A 21,256-nucleotide genomic window follows, 5' to 3' on the forward strand; every position below is an offset into this window, starting at 1 on the left:
GGTGGTTGACATGATAAGATACCATTGATGCGTGTAAACTTTGGAGATCTGAATTCATCTCACATTCCATATGAGACTTGATTCTTTTCTTTTGAACTCTGAACTTTGAACTTGGAGCTTCACTTGGATCTGCCTGCCTACTTTCTACTTATCTTCACCGAGATATCTTGGGCTTCAATTCTTATTAGCCGGTGATTTCTGTACTACTGTACCTACTTCTATTCCCCCGACTTTCCATTGATGACGGCAGAGATCTAACTAGAGTATCACATTTTGACTTTTGCATATATTTATATACATACCTCTTCGTATACCTACCGAGCGACGAGCCTACTCCTCAGCCGTTCGCTTTGATTCCTCACAAAGCACATGTATTCACATCTATTCACATCAGACCGAATCTTCAAAGCATTTTGAAGCATATACAAACACATATATACATCATACTATTCGAAAGATACCTATTCCCATCCAAAACCACAATTAGACATGCAAAATCGAAATGGAAAAGAGATTTACTGAAATATCAGGCATTTCATCACACCGGACTCCACAAGCGAATCAAAAACTTCAATTCTTGCAGGACTCCTATCTGACTGCATCACTTTGCATTAGTACGAATCCCCTTACAATTCCCCACGAAGAATCCTTTCGATTGAAGGGTAAATATTTCAAAATTTCGATATCTATACGACTATCAGGTCGTCCTAATAAAAATCAATCATTAATAATAATAATAATAATAACAACAATACGGAACGACGAAGGGGAAAAGGCCGAGGAGAAGAAGGAGAAGAGGAAGGAGACAGACCTGCGCTTATCAAAAATAGCGGCCCATAATCCGGCCGCAAATTCCCAACGGCGTCACACACGTCAATCCTGCCGACCACCATATCTCCATCCACCATAGGGAATACCAATCGACCCAATGCCCCTCCATCAGCGATTGGAAACGCGAGAATTCCATCCCCAAGCCATCAACCTCCATATCCGTCACCAAGCCCTTTGCCAACCAATCGCGATCAACCACAAGTGCGAATAAGCAGTCCAACGAGGTATAGTTGGAGGAACGCCCTACAAGGTGTTGCGAATCCCGGTACAACCGAAACTCTGCCAAATCCCTTTAGATCTCGTGCTGGCTCGAGAAGTACTTCAAGGGGGAGACCCAGGAGACCAAGTACGTCTAGATTGTGGAATCCGACAAACTCAACCCCGAGAGCATATCCTCAGACATCTCCAAAGAGACATCAGTCACCACCGGAAGAACGACCGGTCATTGCGATACCACTTCAACATCCAGACATATCAAATTTACGGGAGGGAGCCAGTGCTGGAGGCGATTATCCATTATTAACATTACCGGAACAGCGACAACAAAGGCATTCCGCATCTACGAGGGCAAGTTTACAGGTTGATAGGAGTGGAAGTTCATTAAGTTCACATCGAATATCCTTACCAAGAACGGTTAGCATAGACCTTGCGCGAAATCGAAAAAGCGGTGATTCTCCTCTTACACCTACTGCCGGACAAAGACTTGATAAAGGGAAAGGGAAAGCGGCGGAAGAAGAGCCTGTTATCACCGTTGCGACAACGTTGGAAAAGCTTACTGGAAGGGTCCCAGAAGGAAGACAGCTTACTCCGACACCCGTTTCGGGCATCTCTTTCGATTTCAGTAAAGCAGCTATGTCTACTGACCTTGAGCGCGGTCCCAATACTCTCAATCCATATAATCCATCCGGCACATCACCAATACCACATGCGAACGATTCCAACGTATCATTACCAGGCGGTATCGGTTCCGCGCTATCATCAAATGGCACATCGATAGTTGGGGAAGAGCCGGGGGAGGGAGATGATGATGCTTGGGGTCCTCAACATCCATGTTTTCCACACATGAATATGCATGTTCCACTCTCATCGCCTTTATACAACACAACACGTATAATACGCATTCGTCGTGATTGGATGCTGGAGGGAGATCTCGCGCCTACCTTTTCAAATTTGTACCCAGAGATTTTGGATCCGGCTGGGGTCACGGAACAGGATTTTAGAGGCTTGATTGAGAGGATTAACAATGAATTGATACCGGCTTTTAATCCCTGGAGCGCGAGAAATATTTTCGACGGAATGATGGGCTTGGTGACGGGTTGGGTATGGGACGATTTAGGTTGGACGGGTGTGAAGTCTCGATTGAATCGCGTGGAAATGTGGTTGGAGGAATGGAATCGAGATATGGAATCGAGGGCAAAAGAACCGGGAACAGCTCCAAAAATCGTGAGCTTGAGGAGAACGGGATATATGAATGTGAGTTTCTTCCTAGTAGATGTCTTTCGACTCGCCTCTATGTGTGAAAGAGAAGCCCTTACTGATGCACATCAAATAGCTCGATATCCAAGTCCCAGACCCGGAAATTTCATATCCCGCCACAATACCCGAATCAGATCGTTTAGATTCGGGGATATCGCAAGGACATGTCGTGGGAACCCCGCCAGAAAATGAGTTACTAGCTACAATACCCAGTAGAAGTCAGAGGAGTGACCATGTGGATTCCGTTTCTTAGGTGATGGTGAGCGATGAGAGATGTCACATATAAGCAGAAAAAGAAAAATGGAGGATGAAGGACGGAAAGCAAGGAGAGAAGCAATTTATACCCCCTTTTTCATTTTTACACCGGCGTTTTAGGAGAAAGAGATCAAGAGGATATTTTGTAGAGGAGAGGGAAAGAAAGAAAAGGAGGAGCGAAAGAAATGGAAGAACAGCTGATTTGTTTGGAGCTGGAGTTGGAGTCGGAGTTGGAATCGGAATGCATAGTTGAGAAGACAGATGGGAGTTGCATGTATTTATATACTGATGGATTGCAAGATCACGGATTGCGTTAGGGAAGTTCTGGTGAGATTGTGTGTGGGATTGGCATGCATGCATGGATAGATGGAGATGAGATGAGATGAGAAGAGAAGAGAGAAAGGGAATGCGAGAGAGGTAGAAAGAGAGCGATGAATATCATGTTATGTTTGATGAGGACTGGTGATGGATAATACGAAGAAGAAAAGGGCAAGAGTAGAGTATGTTTGATTAAAGGGAGGAAGGAAGGAAGGAAAGAGAGAGAGAGAAAAAAAAAAAGAAACCCCGAAGGTTCTTTTACTTAATAGGTACTTACTTGTGCACAAGTGCTGATAATGATGAATGATTGAATTTGGAAATTTGGAACTCTGCAGACTTTGACGTGTTGAATCGCTTTTCTGTCTAATGTGAGATCTATGCGTCTACTTCATCATGTGTTATAGCAGATGCCGAAGTGTGGAATTGATGATCTGATTATGATGGTGAAATATAGCTACCTACCTACCTACTCATTATTAATGCTGTAAATGAGCATATATACATCCTCACTCCGATCCTCATTCTATGATTCTCATTCGTTTAGTTCTCCTTATACAACGCCCCCTTTTCTTTCCCCTTCAATTTACTAGATACCTTTCCCTTATAATACCGCATCCACAATTGTGCTCTCCCGCTCCAAGATTATTGCATATGGATGGACTGTACGATTTTATTATATATGTTAGTGTTCGCCCCTCACTTCTCACCTACTTCTTACTGGCTTCTCTCCCCTACAAAGCATTTCATAAGATGAATCATGACATCACCCAGTCTGACCATAAAACTTTGTATGCGTGTACCATTCTTTGAATACCTAGCTCCCAATCCACGCAGCGAAGCTCTGGAAGACACGCATCGGTTGAACCACCCAAATACTACTCCAAAACTCGCATTATGAAATAAATATTTTCTTGGCTAAGCTCTTCGCAAATACCTCTCCCGTCCTCAAGTCTTTATAAGTCCCCTCCTCCAGACCCACCTTCCGGCTATACTCGTGCAATCGATGTTCACCATACACATGACCATTCGGCAAAAGCACCAGGTCATTTTCAACGTGACTTTTAGTGTGTTGTGCATAAGGCATATCTTTAGCTAGTTCGTTGAGTTCGATGCTGCAGATAGGACAAACGGACGTAGTCGTCGTGGCTGTGGAAGTGGGAGAGATGGAGGAGGTATGTGAAGAATGACAGGCAGGGGTTTTGAGTGCCGAGAGACCAGCAGAGAGAGCGATGTGCAGGAGGGGTACGGAGGAAAGATTAAGGAGTTCGTTGTGCGTTTGCGTAAAAAGATTGGCCAGGTGTGTCCAGCGGGCGGGACTATAGAGTTCCTACAATTTTTGTTAGGAAGGTGAAGCAGATTGCAAAGGGAATAACATACTCCGTATCCTGTAACTTTTGTATCGGGATTGAATGCAAGAAGTCCGCACGCTTGTTGAACTTCTTTAGGATAGCTTTCCCGGAATGGCAATAGATATTTTTTCGCATGTGCGATAGATTCAACCAACTTCGCTTCATCTTTTGTTCGTACCAACTCGACATACTGCTGAAAACGAAGCATAAATTCGAGATTGCTCTCCACAGAATATCAGTAGAGGTACTACAGTAGGTGCCTAGAGTCCTTACCTCCATCTTCCTGAGCTCTTTCTTATTCTCCGAACACCATGCCAACGCCTCCGTAACTTTGCCTTTACAGAGACTGTCTTTAATCCTGCTCATTTGCACAAAAGTCTCCACATCCACCAGCTCCTCAATATGCTTCTCTTTCGCAAGAGCAGTAGCACTCTCTTTATACCCATTCCTTAGCAAATAATCAACTAGCAACCGATCTAGCCGTGTCTGACTCCATTCCTCATATTTCACATCCTCTAAACTCTTGATTTCATAGAGGGAACTTATATGTTTGATTCTTGCAGCAGATTGAGTTTGTAGTCTCTTCTCTTCTTCGGCACATGATTGGAGTTTGCGTTTTAGGCCGCGCATGCGAGTGAGCATAGAATCAACATTTTTGAGAACATCGTCGGGAGAAGCATGGGCATTGAGGGAGGCGTCAGTGGTTTCTTTCAAGGCAGATTTAACGCTCGCAGATTCTTTTTCGAGATTGAAATGCACCACTTTAAAGTTTTTTTTGAGCAGTTCGAGGGGGAGGCGAAGGAGTGGTTGATCCTATGAGAGTATGAGCTTGAGAGATTCCTGGAGGGGAAGAGGGGAAGGGAAACTCACGAGGATTAGATGGGTTTCAGGATTTAGCTTGGTGGTTATGAAATCAGCCATATTGAATGAAGGTTAGATGTGCGACAGTGTAAAGGAAGTGGTGAGCTTTATAGCAGATGAACAGAGGAAGTAGAGGAGTATGAATTGTGCCCGGAGGCAGTGGCAGTAGTGAATGTCAAAGCCGATGAATACTCAGACTGATGAGGGTTTTGCTCTTTCGCGAATCACAAGTTATTGAGGATACAATCGCATATCCAGATTCAATCAAAATCTTGTAGAAATTTGCCCGAGAATGCAGCAAGTTGTGAGAATTAATGTGTATATTCTTACAAGCGTACAATCATATGAATCTGTATGATGTGGATTGTGACATTGACGTTGTAGCTTCATCGTATGGGACCGATAACTACGGTTGCTTTTACGACCAAATGTGATATCAGTGTGATCACATGGCTCTCGTCTCTTGAATGGCACATGCACCGTCATGTCATGAAAAGAGTATTTGAAGACTTTTGATTTGATTCTAGTGATCCCGATGCGATATCTTGACTTATAAATATTGGTGTTTTATACAAAACTATCAATGATCATGAGAATGAGACATATCACGTGAGACTCTCGAAGCCCGATGCTAAAACACCAAGCATACTGTTCGTCAGCAATAGGTGTTGCGTTAGGTAGGTATGCTTCTTGCACGCGCGATAAACAGAACTTGTGTTGGACCCCTTTTTGCCAAACCTCTCATGCTTCTTTTGCTTCTCCTGATATCTTGCTCTGGATACGCGAAATGTTCCTCACGGGTATGCTGCTCCTCCTTTTGAAGCTTCGTGCTTTCCAATGGTCCGTAAATCTTCAATCCCAAACACCATGGCCATGCCGCGTGTATACTTTTGGAGCTTGACGAGGGCAAGGGGCATATTCAATTGCATGAACCCGCCTTTCTCGAGATACATCTATAGTACCATATCGACAGGCAAACTGAGTCAAGCACTCGCTCCATTCAACTATGCCGTGTTGTCCTTATCGGTTAACAGTACGTCTAGAGATCTACAATCTCGGGTGATCTTGATGTATGTTCCCCGTGATTCTCTGCAAAAGCATGAACATGCAAGCCGGACGCATCTCCATCATTGTTTCACTCTCGTGATTTCGGAACCATGTCGATGCATTGAACATCCCCTTTGCAACGCAACAAGATTGTCAACAAATAATATAGACACTTTGGGCTTATCGTTTTCGGAGCCAGATTGGACATCTATTGTTCATTCCAAGGTAGATGCAAACCTGACCTCTCTTCCAACAAGATTTCAAGGGGATGAAGATGTACTAGACGCTTCTGTGATCTAAATTTTTGATATTGTCACTCCTCTGTAATGTATTGCTAAGGTTCCATCTTTAATCTTCTTAGGTCCAAGGTAAAATGATGATGCTCAAAGGATTGGGAATTACCATTGATGAATTTAGCTCCCACTTTCCCCCCATCGTCACGCTCAACAGAACACCTCACCAGCTTCTTCCTCGCCCCCTTCTCCCTGTTCCTAGCAGATCTTCTCGCGTTTGCAACATTTCTTCTTTCCAGCCCTGAGATAATTTGGTTTGTTCTCTCCCCTCCCCCACCCCCCTCTTTTGACTGCCGAAACTATCTGTATACTTTGTCATCCCATTACCCTTTCCTCTACTTCCACACTTTGTCTTTCCTTTCATATGCCTGCTAGACTCAATGAGAGAGAACAGAGGAATCCTCACCTCGACTCGATAACCTCCCGAGACCTTGTGATGAACCGGGGGGTTGTGGACTAGGTGGTGGGCTAGAAATGAGGATTCGAAAGCAACTTTGTCTTTGAATGTAATTGAAAAGGCCATCACTCAATACCGAGCTTTCTCGAGGCATACATACTGCTTCCTACCTGGCCACCATCTTCCAATCAACAAATTGGCTGTGGAATTGCCGTCGATGGCTGGGGGAGGATTCTGCGTTTGAAAGATCTGAGCAGCCGTTAGGTCTCTATTCACCAAACGCCCACGATACCAAGTGAAATTGCATGCACGATCAATGCGATCTCCAAGTCAAATTTTGGGTAGTGCCGTCACCCCGTACAATGACGGAGTGAACATACTCCGTGAGTTTGTGAAGAAACAGCACGCGTAGAAGGAGAAGAATGGGTGAATGTCAACACCCCATCGAGTGCCTAGCTTCTCTGGCCAATCATGACAGCTCTGCACAGACATGTGATAGCGAAAAGAGTTTGATGGTGTGTGATCTCGACTGTTTGCGCGTCAAGGGCCTTTGATGTAAGGCATCCGTGCAGGTGCGGCCTAACGTGTTATCGCCTAGCGTCGCAACAAGCCCCTCAATAATCTCTTCACCCGGTAAAAGTGCCTCTGCTCTTTTCCTTCCCACATGATCCTCTCTTCACGTGTATCGCATCAACCATCAACAAGAACACAAAGAACTTCTCCCCAACGAAGTACTTAACTCGCGGTGTTTTCGCATTACGGCCAATATTCTGAGGGTTGTCTCTTTTGTCTCAGTTCGGTCTTTATACCCAGTCAGGGCCGTCAAGCTTTGTTTCCGTGACATTGCAGTTTTGGTCACTCGTGATCAATTGAATGGTTGTCTAACAACATCATCTGACCTTGGTGAGTATTGCGACGCCCCTCCGACCTCCTACCCTCGATCAAAAGGATGCCGTCGAAAATTGATCTGGGGATTCTCGTCCATATAACCATCTACTGATAACTGCATAGATCCTGTCCCCTTGGCCCCCGTCCAGAATTCGAGTGGTTGGCGATTTAACAATATCAAAAAGTTCCATCGTCCGCATTTTACTACTGTGGTCGCGTTCGCACGAGAGCCTCGGGCACGGAAGGGAGGAACGAAAGATAACCAGCACCAACCGATCATTGGGTGATCACAGTAAAAAACAAGGTGCGTGAAATTTCATAATCAAGTTCCACAAGCTCCCCTCCCCCTCACCACAACGGCCCCAAAGATCGATCAAATTTATTTTCACATCTGTGCCTGTCCGTTGCATCCATCCGTTGCTTGTCAGGAGCGCCTCTGCACATTTATGAAAGCCAAAGAGAAAGGGTAAAAGAGGCCAGAAAAGAGAGGGAGCAAAGGGTTATCTCTCGTGAAACCGCACACTGTTCCAATTCCACGCAACAAGGATTGTTCGGACATTACCGTTGGCCCAAAATATCTTGCACTTCATAAATCACCAGATCGCAACACACACAAAATGCCTCCTCCCATGATTTTGGTCATATCTCGCAGCGCAGCATCAACATGCAATGTCATATTGTAACTGACCCACCACCTGCGATGTTCCCCCCCCCAAAACAACAATAGTCTTGTTTGCAAAGAAGCACAACAACTAATTGTTGCAATTGTTTGTTGTACTTCGTGCCAACGAAATGCTTGACTTCATTTAGGATGATTTATCAATGGGGAGTCGCAGCATTTCGAAGGGAAGAGCGCAACATCACCACATTACCCACATGTTCCAACCGACTTCTCATTTTGTTATCAAGCGCTTGTTGATTGATTGAGTTACTATGTGATACTTTATCTGCAATGACACGTGCTGACCTTGTAGGTACTACACTGAAGGGCACAGAAACGTTCGTTTCGAAGATCACGGCGACGAACTACTGCAGCTGAGCGCCTCGAAGCATCAGAGCGAGTCACCGATACGTCTCCATTGCTTCCGTAACAGCCGTACCCTCTGCACTAGAAGAAGACGGTCGTTGCACTTGTGCCAACCTCGGTAGACACGTCATTAAATCGCGAAAGATCAGGTTCAGCCTTAAATCTATCTACCAACCCCTCGAGGTCATCTGCGCCTTACGATTGTTAATTCCTTGAATCCCCCACAAATCACCGTGCAAGGCTCGTCACGAGGACATCGGATTATCGCAATGGCAGACATGGACCTTGAACATTCAGGATTGCAGGAAGTAGCAAATGCTATGCGGGAAGAGAATGCTAATATGAGCAACACTGCACAAAAGCGGAAGCGGGACTCCGAATCAGCTGATGACACGAGGCGCCTTAACAACAAGCGTGTTTCCCCGAATTCTGTCAATGACTCCGGTGACCAATCGATGGTCAATCAGCAGATCGGTGATGTAGAAGCCCTGCAAAACTATGCCAACCTCCAACACAATCAACAAATTCATCCCGATCATCAAAATGGTGCCGCAGATCATGCTAACGCCTCATCTACTGCCGCTGCGGCACTTGCTGGAATCTATCCAACCATGACAATTCCACAACCAACAGATGTCTCTTTTGCTTCGCAAGCCTCCGAGAACGATCGTCACCAGGATTCGTCTTTTATGGATAATAGCCAGCAACCCGACAATAGCTTCATGGACAATTCGCAACAGCAACATCAGTCTCAAAGTCGAAGTTCTGGTTCAAAACCTGTTGTCGGATCCGATGAATGGCACAAGGTCCGAAAGGACAATCACAAAGAAGGTAAATCTATTCTATGCGTTCTACATTTAAATTTCTTATATTGATAATTTTTCTAGTTGAGAGACGTCGCCGAGAAACCATCAATGAAGGTATCAACGAGTTAGCGAAGATTGTACCCGGATGTGAGAAAAACAAGGGATCTATTCTACAAAGAGCTGTTCAATTTATCACCCAGCTTAAGGAGAATGAGACTCAAAACATTGAGAAATGGACACTGGAGAAGCTTCTCACTGAACAGGCCATTGCGGAACTCAGTGCTAGCAATGACAAGTTGAAGACAGAATGTGAAAGAGCATGGCGTGAAGTTGAGACGTGGAAGAAGACATGTCAAAGTGCTGGCCTAGCACCCAAAAAGGAAGATGCTGGTGCTTCGGATAATTAGATGATGATGGAGTCTTGAGAATATTGGGCGGTCTTCTCCTACATTGTTGGTCCCAACGCGATAAGATGATACCCTTTAAAGACAATGTTTTCGAGCCTTTGTGTATCGACTTATCACTTTTCATTGTTTCTCTGGGAGAAGTAGGGATTTTGGAGATGGTCAGGTAGCTTTTTTGCTTTTATGGTCCCTCTTGTTTTCATGCGGGACCGGTTGGAGGAATGGTCTTGAGTGGAAAATTCAGGAATCGCATTTTCCCCCTTATTCTTTTATTCATGGCGTTTGAGATGATTCTTCTTATCTAGCTTCTTGTTCAATAACCGAATTCAAACTTTCATTTCATCTCACATGCGGCATTCTGCAGAGGGAAAGCTACAGGTACATAATTTTGCCCCACTACAGCACTTGACATCCTTACTTATCTATGGAGATCCAAGACGGTGATATGCATGCATGCAGGAGAGTTTCTAGATTTTTGCTTGAAGCTCCCGATGATTTGTGACTTGCATTAATCCAACAGAATGATCACGCCGAGTATAGATAGATACTGGGATACATACCACGACGCCCACTCCGTCCGTCACCTTTATCATGAATCTCCAAGCCCACGGATTGACCGGAAGCGGCAGTTTTATCTAGATAGGAGTAGCCATGAATTTTATGTGCTGAAATAGATCTGATGTGATAGGCACAGATGTAAGGTCACGCTCCAATGACGTCTATCTAGGTGGCTAGGGAGTTCCTTATCACAAAAAGGAGTTGATCGAAGATGTTGACTAAAGAAAGAGATGGAGAGAATTTATTGCATTGATACGTAGCATTATCCTGTCCTGTGCCATCTCTTCGCACTTTTTCTTTTTCCTTCTGCTCGTGTCGCTCTGCTTTGCTTTGTAAGGTTAATCAATAATTATGCTCAAGGTCAAGGGAATCGGATTGAACGCACCCGTCATAGCTTAAATCCGTACCTATCTACCAAATAATTATAAGTTAGTTCCATTGTGGTCGGTCCCGTACTGTAAACTCGTACCCCATCAGACAAAAATCCGTCCAAAACCTCTGCCACTTCCATCATTTATTCGGTCATTGTGCTACAGAACGAATGAACTGTTCTTCCATACGCCCATATCTCTAGTTCTGAAAACCTCTATCGTCTATCGAAGGAGGGATTCAGTACACAAAGTACCACTACCACATATCGGTCATGGTCGTTAGCTCATCGCAGAGCATCCTCAAGACAGGCTCCTTCTCTGGCTTTCGCGCATTGCAGGAGCAGCTTGGTAGTGGATATCTCGCCGCAGACACATCGAGATCGCAACCGTTATGCGGTAACAAGGAGGGATGGGGTCCATTGAGTCCTCATCGCTATGACTTCACACCGTGTTTTATGGATGTTTGGGTGAGCTCTGTCGCGGCCTTTGGAATCCTAGGAGGTGCTATCGCTATATGGTGGCTCGTAAGAAGGAAGACTACGGCAGAAGTAAAGAAAAACTGGCATTTTTGGCTCAAGCAGGTATGATTCTCACGAGTGATTGAAAGAAACAAAATTGATGGAAAAATGCTTATCCAACATTGCACAGGCCGTTATAATAGGAATCGCAACCTCAGTCGCAGTACAACTCGTTATACAGATACTTAACTACCCTGATGTGTGGGCGGGCGATTTTAGATTCTGGACCAGTCTTCTACAGATCGCATCCCTTGGTGTCATTTTTACCATTCAATGGCTCGAACATACCCGGCTACGCAATCCAAACGGCGTTGTACTCTTTTACTGGCTCCTTCTCAACATCGCATACGCAGTCAAGCTCCGATCGTTGATATCCCAACAAATCTACCACGAGCACCTTCCATACTTCATCGCATACTGTGTTGGATTTGGGTTATCGTTGATTGAATTTGGCTTGGAGTGGCTTGTGCCAAAGAAGCAGAGCGTATATTCGGCATTGGAAGATGAAGATGAATGTCCTGTCGAATATGCCACTGTATTTTCGATCCTCACATTTGGTTGGATGACTCCAATGATGAAACAGGGTTATAAGAAATACTTGACAGAGGATGATCTATGGAATTTGGCAAAAAGGGATACCACCAAGTCATGTAGCGAGACATTTCAGGAGGCCTGGGATTATGAAATCGAACACAAAAAAGCCCCATCTCTTTGGATGGCTATCTTCAGATCTTTCAGTGGGCCATATTTCCGTGGCGCTCTTTTCAAGACTGTCAGCGATTCGCTCGCCTTCATACAACCGCAACTTTTGAAGCTATTGATCAAATGGGTCAAGTCACGTACGACCGATGAACCACAGCCTGTAATTCGAGGAGCAGCTATCGCTTTGGGCATGTTTTCTGTTTCTGTAGGACAAACCATGGCTTTGCATCAATACTTCCAGAGAGCCTTTGAAACTGGTATGCGTATTAAGACCGCCTTGACAGCAGCAATTTACGGGAAATCACTTAAGCTATCGAACGAAGGACGAGCTAGCAAGTCTACTGGAGATATTGTCAACTACATGGCTGTTGACACCCAAAGACTTCAAGATCTTACTCAATACGGTCAACAATTATGGTCAGCTCCATATCAAATAATTCTCTGCATGGTATCTTTATATCAGTTAGTCGGGTTATCAATGTTAGCTGGTGTCGCTGCTATGCTTCTAATGATTCCAATCAATGGCCTCATCGCTCGCCTAATGAAAAAGTTACAACAGGAGCAAATGAAGAATAAGGATTCTCGAACAAGATTGATCGCGGAAATTATCAACAATATGAAGAGTATTAAGCTCTATGCCTGGAGCTCTGCTTTCATGGCCAAGTTAAACTTTGTCAGAAATGACCAGGAACTTAAAACTCTACGAAAGATTGGTGCTGCCCAATCAGTTGCCAATTTTACCTGGTCTACCACACCATTTTTGGTGTCTTGTTCGACATTCGCTGTTTTTGTGTTGACTACCAACAGTCCACTAACCACTGATATTGTGTTCCCTACTTTAACTTTGCTTAATTTATTAACATTCCCGTTGGCAATTCTTCCTATGGTCATTACCTCCATCATTGAAGCTTCCGTTGCTGTCAAGCGTTTGACATCATTCTTCACAGCCGAAGAGTTACAACCTGACGCGGTAATTTTGAAGGGTCCTATTGAGGAGGACGGTGAAGAGTCTTTGACTATCAGAGATGCTACCTTTACTTGGGACAGAAACTCTGACCGCAATGTCCTGCAAGATATTCATTTCTCTGCACATAAGGGAGAACTTACTTGTATCGTTGGTCGAGTCGGAGCAGGAAAGTCGTCTTTCTTACAAGCACTTCTTGGTGATCTTTGGAAAGTTAAAGGCCAGGTAATCGTTCACGGAAAAACAGCTTATGTAGCGCAACAACCATGGGTTATGAATGCTAGCGTCAAGGAAAACATCCTATTCGGTCACCGTTTTGATCCTACCTTTTATGATAAAACTGTCAAGGCCTGCGCACTTTCGGAGGATTTTGCTCAATTGCCAGATGGTGATGAAACTGAGGTCGGAGAGCGTGGTATTTCCTTGAGTGGAGGTCAAAAAGCACGATTGACTTTGGCAAGGGCAGTCTACGCTAGAGCTGATGTGTATCTATTAGACGATTGTTTATCTGCTGTTGATCAACATGTTGGCAGACACTTAATCGATAATGTCTTTGGTTCAACCGGATTACTCAGTGGAAAGACTAGAGTCCTTGCCACAAACTCTATTCCCGTTCTCAAAGAGGCGAACCTCATCTGCTTGATTCGAGATACTAAAATTATCGAACGCGGTACATATGATCAGGCCATTGCTAGAAGAGGAGAGATTGCAAATCTGATTAACACATCCGAAAACAAGGATGTGTCCACAGATTCTGAAACCACCGAAACTAGCGATTCTTCAACAATACTTGACTTTGAGCAGCCAGGAGAAGAGGAAGAAAAGGACGAAGCTGAAGAAGCCCAAGAACATTTGACACAACTTCAACCCATTAGACCTGGGGGATCAGGTGTTAAGAAGAGGAAGGGTAGCTCTAATACGTTGAGACGTGCCAGTACAGCAACTTTCAGGGGTCCAAGAGGCAAACTACGTGATGAAGAAGATGGTTCGAAATCTAAGCAAGGCAAAGAACATTCTGAACAAGGAAAAGTGAAATGGGATGGTAGGCATATATGAATTCACAACCACTGCATGAAGTACTAACTTTGATTAGTGTATGCTGAATATGCTAAGACTAGTAATCTTGCTGCCGTCTTGATCTATTTGACTATGTTGGTTGGCGCACAAACGGCACAGATCAGTAGGTTTACTTCATTTGTCTTGCACACAAATCCATTTACTGACTTTTCACAGGTGGCAGTGTATGGCTTAAAAGCTGGGCCGAGGCCAATGACAAACTTGGCATCAACCGAGATGTCGGCAAGTACATTGGTGTATACTTTGCCTTTGGTATTGGATCTGCCGCTCTCGTGGTTGTCCAAACCTTGATCTTGTGGATATTCTGTTCTATCGAGGTAAGGTTGCCCGACCAGGAAGCGGGTTCTCGCATTATGCAAAGTAGCCACAAAAGCTAACCTAGCACCTCTCAGGCATCTAGGAAACTTCATGAGCGTATGGCATTTGCCATTTTCCGATCTCCAATGTCCTTCTTCGAAACTACTCCCGCAGGTCGTATTCTCAATCGCTTTTCGAGGTATGTAGTGGGCAACCGTTTTATCTTTTTTATTTTTCTCTGTCGCGGAATATTTTCGATTGGCACCATCTATCGGCACCTCTTTTCAGAGTTTTATGGTTCTCCTTGAGCCTGCTAGTTGCCCTATCACCCCGCTTTTCTCAGTATAGTGCACATGTGGTTCTATCAATGTCCTGGCTTTCTGTGTTTCTTTCATTGCAGTGTTCCATTCGTACCCGAGATCGGATCTGCCAAGACTACAAGCTAACAAGGTCATATTTAGTGATGTTTATCGGATAGATGAGGTAACTATGAAGTACAACCAGACATTTTGACATGTTCTAACCCGTGTTAGGTACTTGCGAGGACTTTTAACATGCTATTCGTCAACACAGCTCGGGCATTGTTTACCCTAGTCGTCATTTCTGTAGCAAGCCCACCTTTTATTGCCTTCATCTTCCCGCTGGCAGGCGTGTATTACTGGGTGCAGCGTTATTATCTCCGCACTTCCCGTGAGTTGAAGCGCTTGGATAGTGTCAGCCGAAGTCCAATTTACGCCCATTTCCAGGAATCTCTTGGAGGAATCGGCACCATCCGAGCTTATCGGTAAGGACTATGGACAGAAATTCTCATCTGCGTAATCCACCATCTCGGTTTTCGAAACTTGAGACTTCGGAAACGGAGATTATTCAAGACATTCAGGATACTAATTTGTCGGTGCTTTAGTCAACAAAAACGATTCACACAAGAAAATGAATGGAGAGTTGACGCTAATTTGAGAGCTTACTTTCCATCTATCAATAGCAATCGGTATGTCATGTAACCCTTCATAATCGTGTTTTCCAATCCAACCTCTGTGGTACGCCCGCCACACGTGATTGGCTGTTTAAATCAAAGTGAAACTTGTTCCCCATAGATCGCATCACCAAGCACAGACCAATTGCTTGGTGTTCGAGAACATCTGGGATATTACATTAAACTGACATCATTCATCTGCAGATGGCTTGCTGTAAGACTCGAATTCCTCGGATCGATTATCATCTTAGCCGCCGCCGGATTGTCTATCGCGACTGTGGCTGCTGGACGTCCCCTATCTTCCGGTTTTGTCGGACTGGCAATGTCATATGCTCTTCAAATCACACAATCTTTAAATTGGATTGTTCGTCAAACGGTTGAAGTGGAAACAAATATCGTATCTGTCGAACGTGTCCTCGAGTATGCTAGATTACCAAGTGAAGCTCCAGAAGTGATTCACAGACATCGACCACCAATCAGTTGGCCTGCATCGGGCGGAGTGAACTTCAATAATTACAGCACACGATACCGTGAAGGCTTGGACCTCGTGCTCAAAAATGTCAACCTTGACATCAAGCCACACGAGAAGATTGGAGTAGTAGGTCGGACAGGTGCAGGAAAATCTAGTTTGACATTAGCCCTATTTCGGATCATCGAGCCGAGTGAGGGTAATATCAGCATTGATACATTGAATACGTCAACAATAGGGCTACTAGATCTAAGACGTCGACTAGCAATCATCCCACAAGATGCGGCTCTGTTCGAGGGTACAGTACGCGATAACCTTGATCCAGGTCATGTACATGATGATACAGAGTTGTGGAGCGTACTAGGTAAGTGTAACTCTAGACGAAGATACTCGGCGTTGTTTGTGAGATATGAGTGATCATATATTGCAAGCGGCGTGTAATACCGACACTTTCGCTAACCAATCTTCCTTATAGAACATGCAAGGTTAAAAGATCACGTCTCGACTATGAGTGGTGGATTGGAAGCTAAAATTCAAGAAGGGTTCGTGATACCATCTCCTTATCTTAAGCTGAACCCTTTTCCGCGGTCACCCTCCTATTTCCATGATTTTTCCTTTCGTCCTTTTTGCCAAACCTTTCACCACGTCACTGCCCAACGTCACAAACATTAAACATCACATGCCATTCTTTTGCGTTATCCTCCAGTTTTGATTTGCGATTTCTTATTCCATCGTTTAATCTCTCGCTCAAAGATCCCGTTTTTTCCGTACTTTTCTTTCCTCTTCTCCTAATATCAATGAAACTGTTACCACATTTATCACAACACCATTTGCAACACAACCCTAATCTGAATTCCCAACATAAAAATCACACAATTTCATTCAGCCTGGTTTTCTAAGGACAGAGATAAGCTAACCACATCTTTTACCGGATATAGCGGATCCAATCTTTCTCAAGGCCAACGACAACTTGTCTCTCTTGCACGAGCACTCCTTGCTCCTTCTAATATTCTAGTATTAGATGAAGCCACCGCGGCGGTAGATGTGGAAACGGATGCACTATTGCAGACAACATTACGATCTCCACTTTTCGCAAAGAGAACAATCATTACGATTGCGCATCGCATTAATACAATTTTGGATAGTGATAGAATTGTAGTGTTGGAGCAGGGACAGGTTAAGGAATTTGATAGCCCTAAAAACCTTATGGAGAAGAGGGGTCTCTTTTGGAAGTTGGTCAGAGAAGCGGGACTGGAGGGGAGTGTGAGATAAATTAGGAGTAAGTGAGAGAATTTGTGGCCGAGTAAATAATTAAGGGAGAAGTGATGGGTTGAAAGAAGTCGGGAAAAAACTTAGGTCACCTCTTTTCAAAAGATTAGTCGAAGATTGAAATTGCACTATTGTTTTGCACATGGCTTAGGTACATTTCTTTGTCCTGTCTCGCATATTGGGTTTTAAGGATGGAAAGGAAAATTTTTATATGGTAAAATTGTAAAATGAAGAGTTGAGATGCAAGGGAAAATATTGGAGGGTGTTGACTGAGTGAATGCTTGTGGATAAAGGAGAGGGGAATCGTGTATTGAAAATTTTGAATATTATGAAACATTTTGGATGGGTTTTATCATGATGCATTCCCGGCTGGTGGTGATATATGTGTAAACCTAAGATGTGGCTGTAAGATCTGAATATACGTACATGTGTATCAGGGTGTGATCTCCCTTGAGCTGATGGTGATGGTGATGGTGATGATGATGATGAATTTCCAAAGGCATTTGGGCGCTTGTTCGGTATTCACATATCTAATGCATCAGATAAAGGTAAACGACATTAAACCCTTCAAAGTGCTTAGCTGCCAAAAAATATACCCAAGAAGTGTGGTAGTATGGGCGGGCATCATGGGTCCAAAAGTCGAGGTATAGTATAAGGCTCTTCAACCTAGGGCTAGATCGAGGGAGTGTAAGATCGAGGCATCTGAGCAACAGATGATGGCGTGGTTGCTGATGAAGGCAGTGTCTACTCGATAGCGAAAAGGAGACAATGGAGTTAAAGGAAGACAAGGCAATTAAGAGGGCATGGAGGAGATGGGAATGGAAGAAATATAGTGATAATGAGACGGAAAGGAGGTAGTTTATGACTAGGGCCTAGACGGCACAGATTTGACGAGGTGTCGATACTAGGATAGATTGGATAAGGAGGGTTTGTAGTTACATGATATGTTAAAATACGGAATTCTGTTAGGACGAGATCAGATAAGATAACAATCGAGCTTCTTATACAGGTATCCCGTGAGGAAGCACTTGGATTGCGATGAGATGGAGGTGAAAGCCTCGGACTGGAGATGTTGGTCTCACAGGGCTTGTGGTGACAAGGACCTCGGACCATGATTTAATAGTTTACAAGCGCAGAGGATGATGTATAAAGAAGGAGATGTAGAAGTAAATGAAGAGCCGAGTCGAAGGAATTGAATCCAAAGTATGATTAAATTTGATTATAAAAATGAAGTTCGAAATGCAGATGGAACCTTTCGGTAAGTAGACACAGTCATGGCTCTTAATCTCTTCGGCCTGGTGAGATACTCATTGTCTGGGCTTGAAAGATTGGTAAACTAGAAGTCCAAGAGATACCGTTGAATCAATCCATATTGAATGTCATTATTTGTCAACTGATGTCAATTCAAAACATGCCTTCCTCCCCCTGCCATCACTTCGCCTAGACCACACATCGATCTCACTTCGCGACCGAGGGATCTCAAAGCATCAAGGTTAAGAGGAAGGAGATACCTCCGGTTTTCATAACAATAACTACTTCCAATCTGCACTTCTCGATCCGAAACTTCCACTTTGTAATCCGATTTTGAATCCCGTCATCTGTTTGGCCGGCTTGGTACGTGTGCATTGAGGGAGTCGCATCCATCATCTTTAATTCGTCGAATACAATCATTACCATTTACCATGTGAGAATTCAAGGAGCTATGAAGCAGTGACGAAGCTAGATTAAATGCATCGTCATGAAAAATCGCCCCCTCTCAGTAATGACTCGAAATCTCACATCGAATCCCTGACAAGGTAAAGAATGCCTGCCCACCTCGCGTAACACAACATATTGCATCGCATACTCCAAATCACATTGCGTAGCTTGCATGCTGCATGCTGCATTTACAGCGTGTTATTTTTCTTTTGCATCCGGATAGTTGGGCATGAACTCAGGGTCCTCGTGGAAGCGGAGTTTGCTCCGAAGATATGATGTTCAAGTCAGTCTGGATGATTGGATGTGGAGCATCTGCAAAAGAGCTGCCTAGTGGAAATAGAGGGAGATGCTTGGATGAGATATATGGATGAACAAGATGCATTGGATGGCGGGGTAGTTGGAGCGTATATGTGGTATTCTGTGAGAGGTGAAGTGGTGGATGGTGAGGTAGTTGAGGGCTATGGGGATGTGGTGGAACATTGAATGGTGAGATGTGGCACTGGTGGTTTTGCAGCGGAGCAAACTGGGCATATGGATAGTATTCTAGCAAGTAGGCGAGGAAAAGTCTTGAAGAAAAGATTGGGGGCTGAAAGCTGGTTGAGAGCGGGTGGAGAATATGCGGTGGTGCGTCCGGTTTCTCTCAGGTATGCAGAGCATGATTCTCAAGATTGAAAATTTCATATATCGATACACAATGGATGCAGTGGTGGTACGAATCATGAAATGAGTCAGTATGCTATATGAGATGGAATTCGAATCATGCATGAAATATTAAATGCGGAGGCTTCTCCTACTTCCAAACCAAAGAATGGATTAGGAGGAATACCAAAATCTTGGCGAACCGTCAAATGGTGAAATGTGGTAGGTATTGTATTGGCATAGTGATATAGTGATCTTGAAGAGAGATGGTGTGAAGAATCAGATTAGATGAGAAAGTGGCCGAATGAATTCAATCAACTGAAATGATGGCTGAAACGTTTGGTTGGGTAATGAGATAGATTTTAGGACGGTAGTAGATCGTGTGTTCTTTCATGGGCCGTAGTTGCCGTAGTTGCCGCTGTGTGATGTGTGCATTAGCCTCGGATAGACATTGGATGGTTGGTGAAGATAGCGAAACGGGAATAGGGGGTTATGTATACGGTGTTGGATTATGGGATAGATACGGCCAGGAAGATCTGCTAGTTGCGAATTTATGCATAGATAGATATTATAAAGGGACATTACTGTGGAAGGTGCGATTCAGGATCTGGGGAAAAATGGAGAAAAAGCTAATGTGACACAGCTCTATTTTCCCCCCCAAGGCAAAATATTTTACTCGATGGAAATTCATATAATCTGCAATTCAACATGTGTAATCTCCAACCGCATATGTTGTACTATGGAAGACAGGACCAAAAGGGTCGATTTTTCTTTGAGAAAGGGGATCAGCCCATTCTTGCAGAAAGACGTAATGAGGGTAACATATTGTATACCACAAGAAATAACCTTAAGTCAAACAAGATTCTGGGAGAACATCCCTTGACGTGCGAGCACTGCGGAGGATTCGAGTATACCTTGTCGCTTTTGTGAAATGTGAGGTTGTAAATATGCTGGGATAATCGGTGTCTGGGATGCAAAGTTGAAGTTGAACAAACTACGTCGACGGGCTGAACAAGAGATGGTCATGGGCTAGAATGATGAGGAGCAAGAAATGGCGCGGAGAGGAAAGTTTGGCTCGGTGTACCACGAGGTGGGAATCAAGACCTTGAACCGCATAATTTGGTGTATGGAATGTCAAGTATTGTGAGGCATTTTATCTCTCTTGGGGAAAGATTGGATCCTCGGATTCTCGGATGTGGTATGCTCTTCGTTGAGTCGAATTCGGGTTCCATTGCTTATAGTAGGAAGTACTTTTAAATGTAGTAGGAGCCGATGCCGTGTCAGGACGTACAGACAAGGTAGATTCCATAGAAATCAAGCGTAAAACGTGGAAAGTATCATTGTGGAAATAGATCGCTGTGCTACATGATGGAGTGTAAGCCGGTCCCGCGCTTGAATGAGTATTAGATCGGGCCTTGTGCGTTTATGTGGTTACACCGTTTCGACGGTAGAGAATGCTGAAAGAAGAAATTTGTTGCTTAGTTGAATATTGATAAAGGTGACATCTGGTGATGTTGTAACGTGTAAGTAAATCTAGCTGGGATGATATGCGGGTTTGATTGGATACCAATTTTCAGATAACGAAGGGTTGATGGAGCATTAGAAGGGCTTTGTGTAACATTTGGTCGACCTAGATTCAAGCTGTTGTAAGAAGCTAGAAGGTAAAATGGTTTGATTGATTGGCCCTTAAGCATGTGATCGAATCTGAATCAATTTGGCAGGGCTTGTAGTAATAATGAACAAATATGTACAGTATTCAGCATTGGTCA

General features: G+C 44.0%; 4 protein-coding genes across 5 annotated transcripts; 3 read left to right on the forward strand and 1 right to left on the reverse strand.

Annotated features, from left to right (window-relative positions):
* The first annotated feature begins 239 nt into the window (after positions 1-239).
* On the forward strand, positions 240-3,214 carry BCIN_10g00620 (hypothetical protein). Its single transcript, XM_024695399.1, has 2 exons — positions 240-2,304; positions 2,384-3,214. The coding sequence occupies exons 1-2, from the start codon at positions 1,684-1,686 to the stop codon at positions 2,558-2,560; spliced, it is 798 nt and encodes a 265-aa protein (XP_024551193.1). The 5' UTR covers positions 240-1,683; the 3' UTR covers positions 2,561-3,214.
* Positions 3,215-3,276: 62 nt separating this feature from the next.
* Positions 3,277-5,579, reverse strand: Bcfyv10. The gene is made up of 4 exons (XM_024695400.1): positions 5,100-5,579; positions 4,503-5,042; positions 4,258-4,452; positions 3,277-4,207 (listed from the first exon to the last, which is right to left on the reverse strand). The coding sequence occupies exons 1-4, from the start codon at positions 5,148-5,150 to the stop codon at positions 3,773-3,775; spliced, it is 1,221 nt and encodes a 406-aa protein (XP_024551194.1). The 5' UTR covers positions 5,151-5,579; the 3' UTR covers positions 3,277-3,772.
* A 749-nt stretch (positions 5,580-6,328) lies between these two features.
* Positions 6,329-10,580, forward strand: Bccbf1. The gene is made up of 4 exons (XM_024695401.1): positions 6,329-7,730; positions 7,839-8,019; positions 8,690-9,573; positions 9,630-10,580. The coding sequence occupies exons 3-4, from the start codon at positions 9,012-9,014 to the stop codon at positions 9,953-9,955; spliced, it is 888 nt and encodes a 295-aa protein (XP_024551195.1). The 5' UTR covers positions 6,329-7,730; positions 7,839-8,019; positions 8,690-9,011; the 3' UTR covers positions 9,956-10,580.
* A 10-nt stretch (positions 10,581-10,590) lies between these two features.
* Positions 10,591-17,652, forward strand: Bcycf1. Of its 2 annotated transcripts, XM_024695402.1 has the most exons (11): positions 10,591-11,462; positions 11,530-14,107; positions 14,159-14,245; positions 14,299-14,459; positions 14,535-14,638; positions 14,901-14,922; positions 14,973-15,223; positions 15,344-15,427; positions 15,617-16,245; positions 16,357-16,423; positions 16,820-17,651. In XM_024695402.1, the coding sequence occupies exons 1-11, from the start codon at positions 11,154-11,156 to the stop codon at positions 17,151-17,153; spliced, it is 4,626 nt and encodes a 1,541-aa protein (XP_024551196.1). In that variant the 5' UTR covers positions 10,591-11,153; the 3' UTR covers positions 17,154-17,651. The 2 variants fall into 2 exon arrangements, with proteins under 2 accessions (XP_024551196.1, XP_024551197.1); XM_024695403.1 differs by having other exon boundaries at positions 16,357-17,652.
* Positions 17,653-21,256: the final 3,604 nt, after the last annotated feature.

Source organism: Botrytis cinerea, chromosome 10 (assembly GCF_000143535.2).
Source record: "Botrytis cinerea B05.10 chromosome 10, complete sequence".
Taxonomy (NCBI): Eukaryota; Fungi; Ascomycota; class Leotiomycetes; order Helotiales; family Sclerotiniaceae; genus Botrytis; species Botrytis cinerea.

Coding starts and splice junctions, on each gene's coding strand:
- Bccbf1 (XM_024695401.1), top strand. CDS start 9,012: ATGGCAGACATGGACCTTGAACATTCAGGATTGCAGGAAGTAGCAAAT. Junction 9,574..9,629: donor AAAGGACAATCACAAAGAAG/GTAAATCTATTC, acceptor TAATTTTTCTAG/TTGAGAGACGTCGCCGAGAA.
- Bcycf1 (XM_024695402.1), top strand. CDS start 11,154: ATGGTCGTTAGCTCATCGCAGAGCATCCTCAAGACAGGCTCCTTCTCT. Junction 14,108..14,158: donor AGGAAAAGTGAAATGGGATG/GTAGGCATATAT, acceptor AACTTTGATTAG/TGTATGCTGAATATGCTAAG. Junction 14,639..14,900: donor ATTCTCAATCGCTTTTCGAG/GTATGTAGTGGG, acceptor GGTCATATTTAG/TGATGTTTATCGGATAGATG.
- BCIN_10g00620 (XM_024695399.1), top strand. CDS start 1,684: ATGTCTACTGACCTTGAGCGCGGTCCCAATACTCTCAATCCATATAAT. Junction 2,305..2,383: donor GGAGAACGGGATATATGAAT/GTGAGTTTCTTC, acceptor CACATCAAATAG/CTCGATATCCAAGTCCCAGA.
- Bcfyv10 (XM_024695400.1), bottom strand. CDS start 5,150: ATGGCTGATTTCATAACCACCAAGCTAAATCCTGAAACCCATCTAATC. Junction 5,043..5,099: donor CTGAAACCCATCTAATCCTC/GTGAGTTTCCCT, acceptor ATACTCTCATAG/GATCAACCACTCCTTCGCCT. Junction 4,453..4,502: donor AAGAGCTCAGGAAGATGGAG/GTAAGGACTCTA, acceptor TATTCTGTGGAG/AGCAATCTCGAATTTATGCT.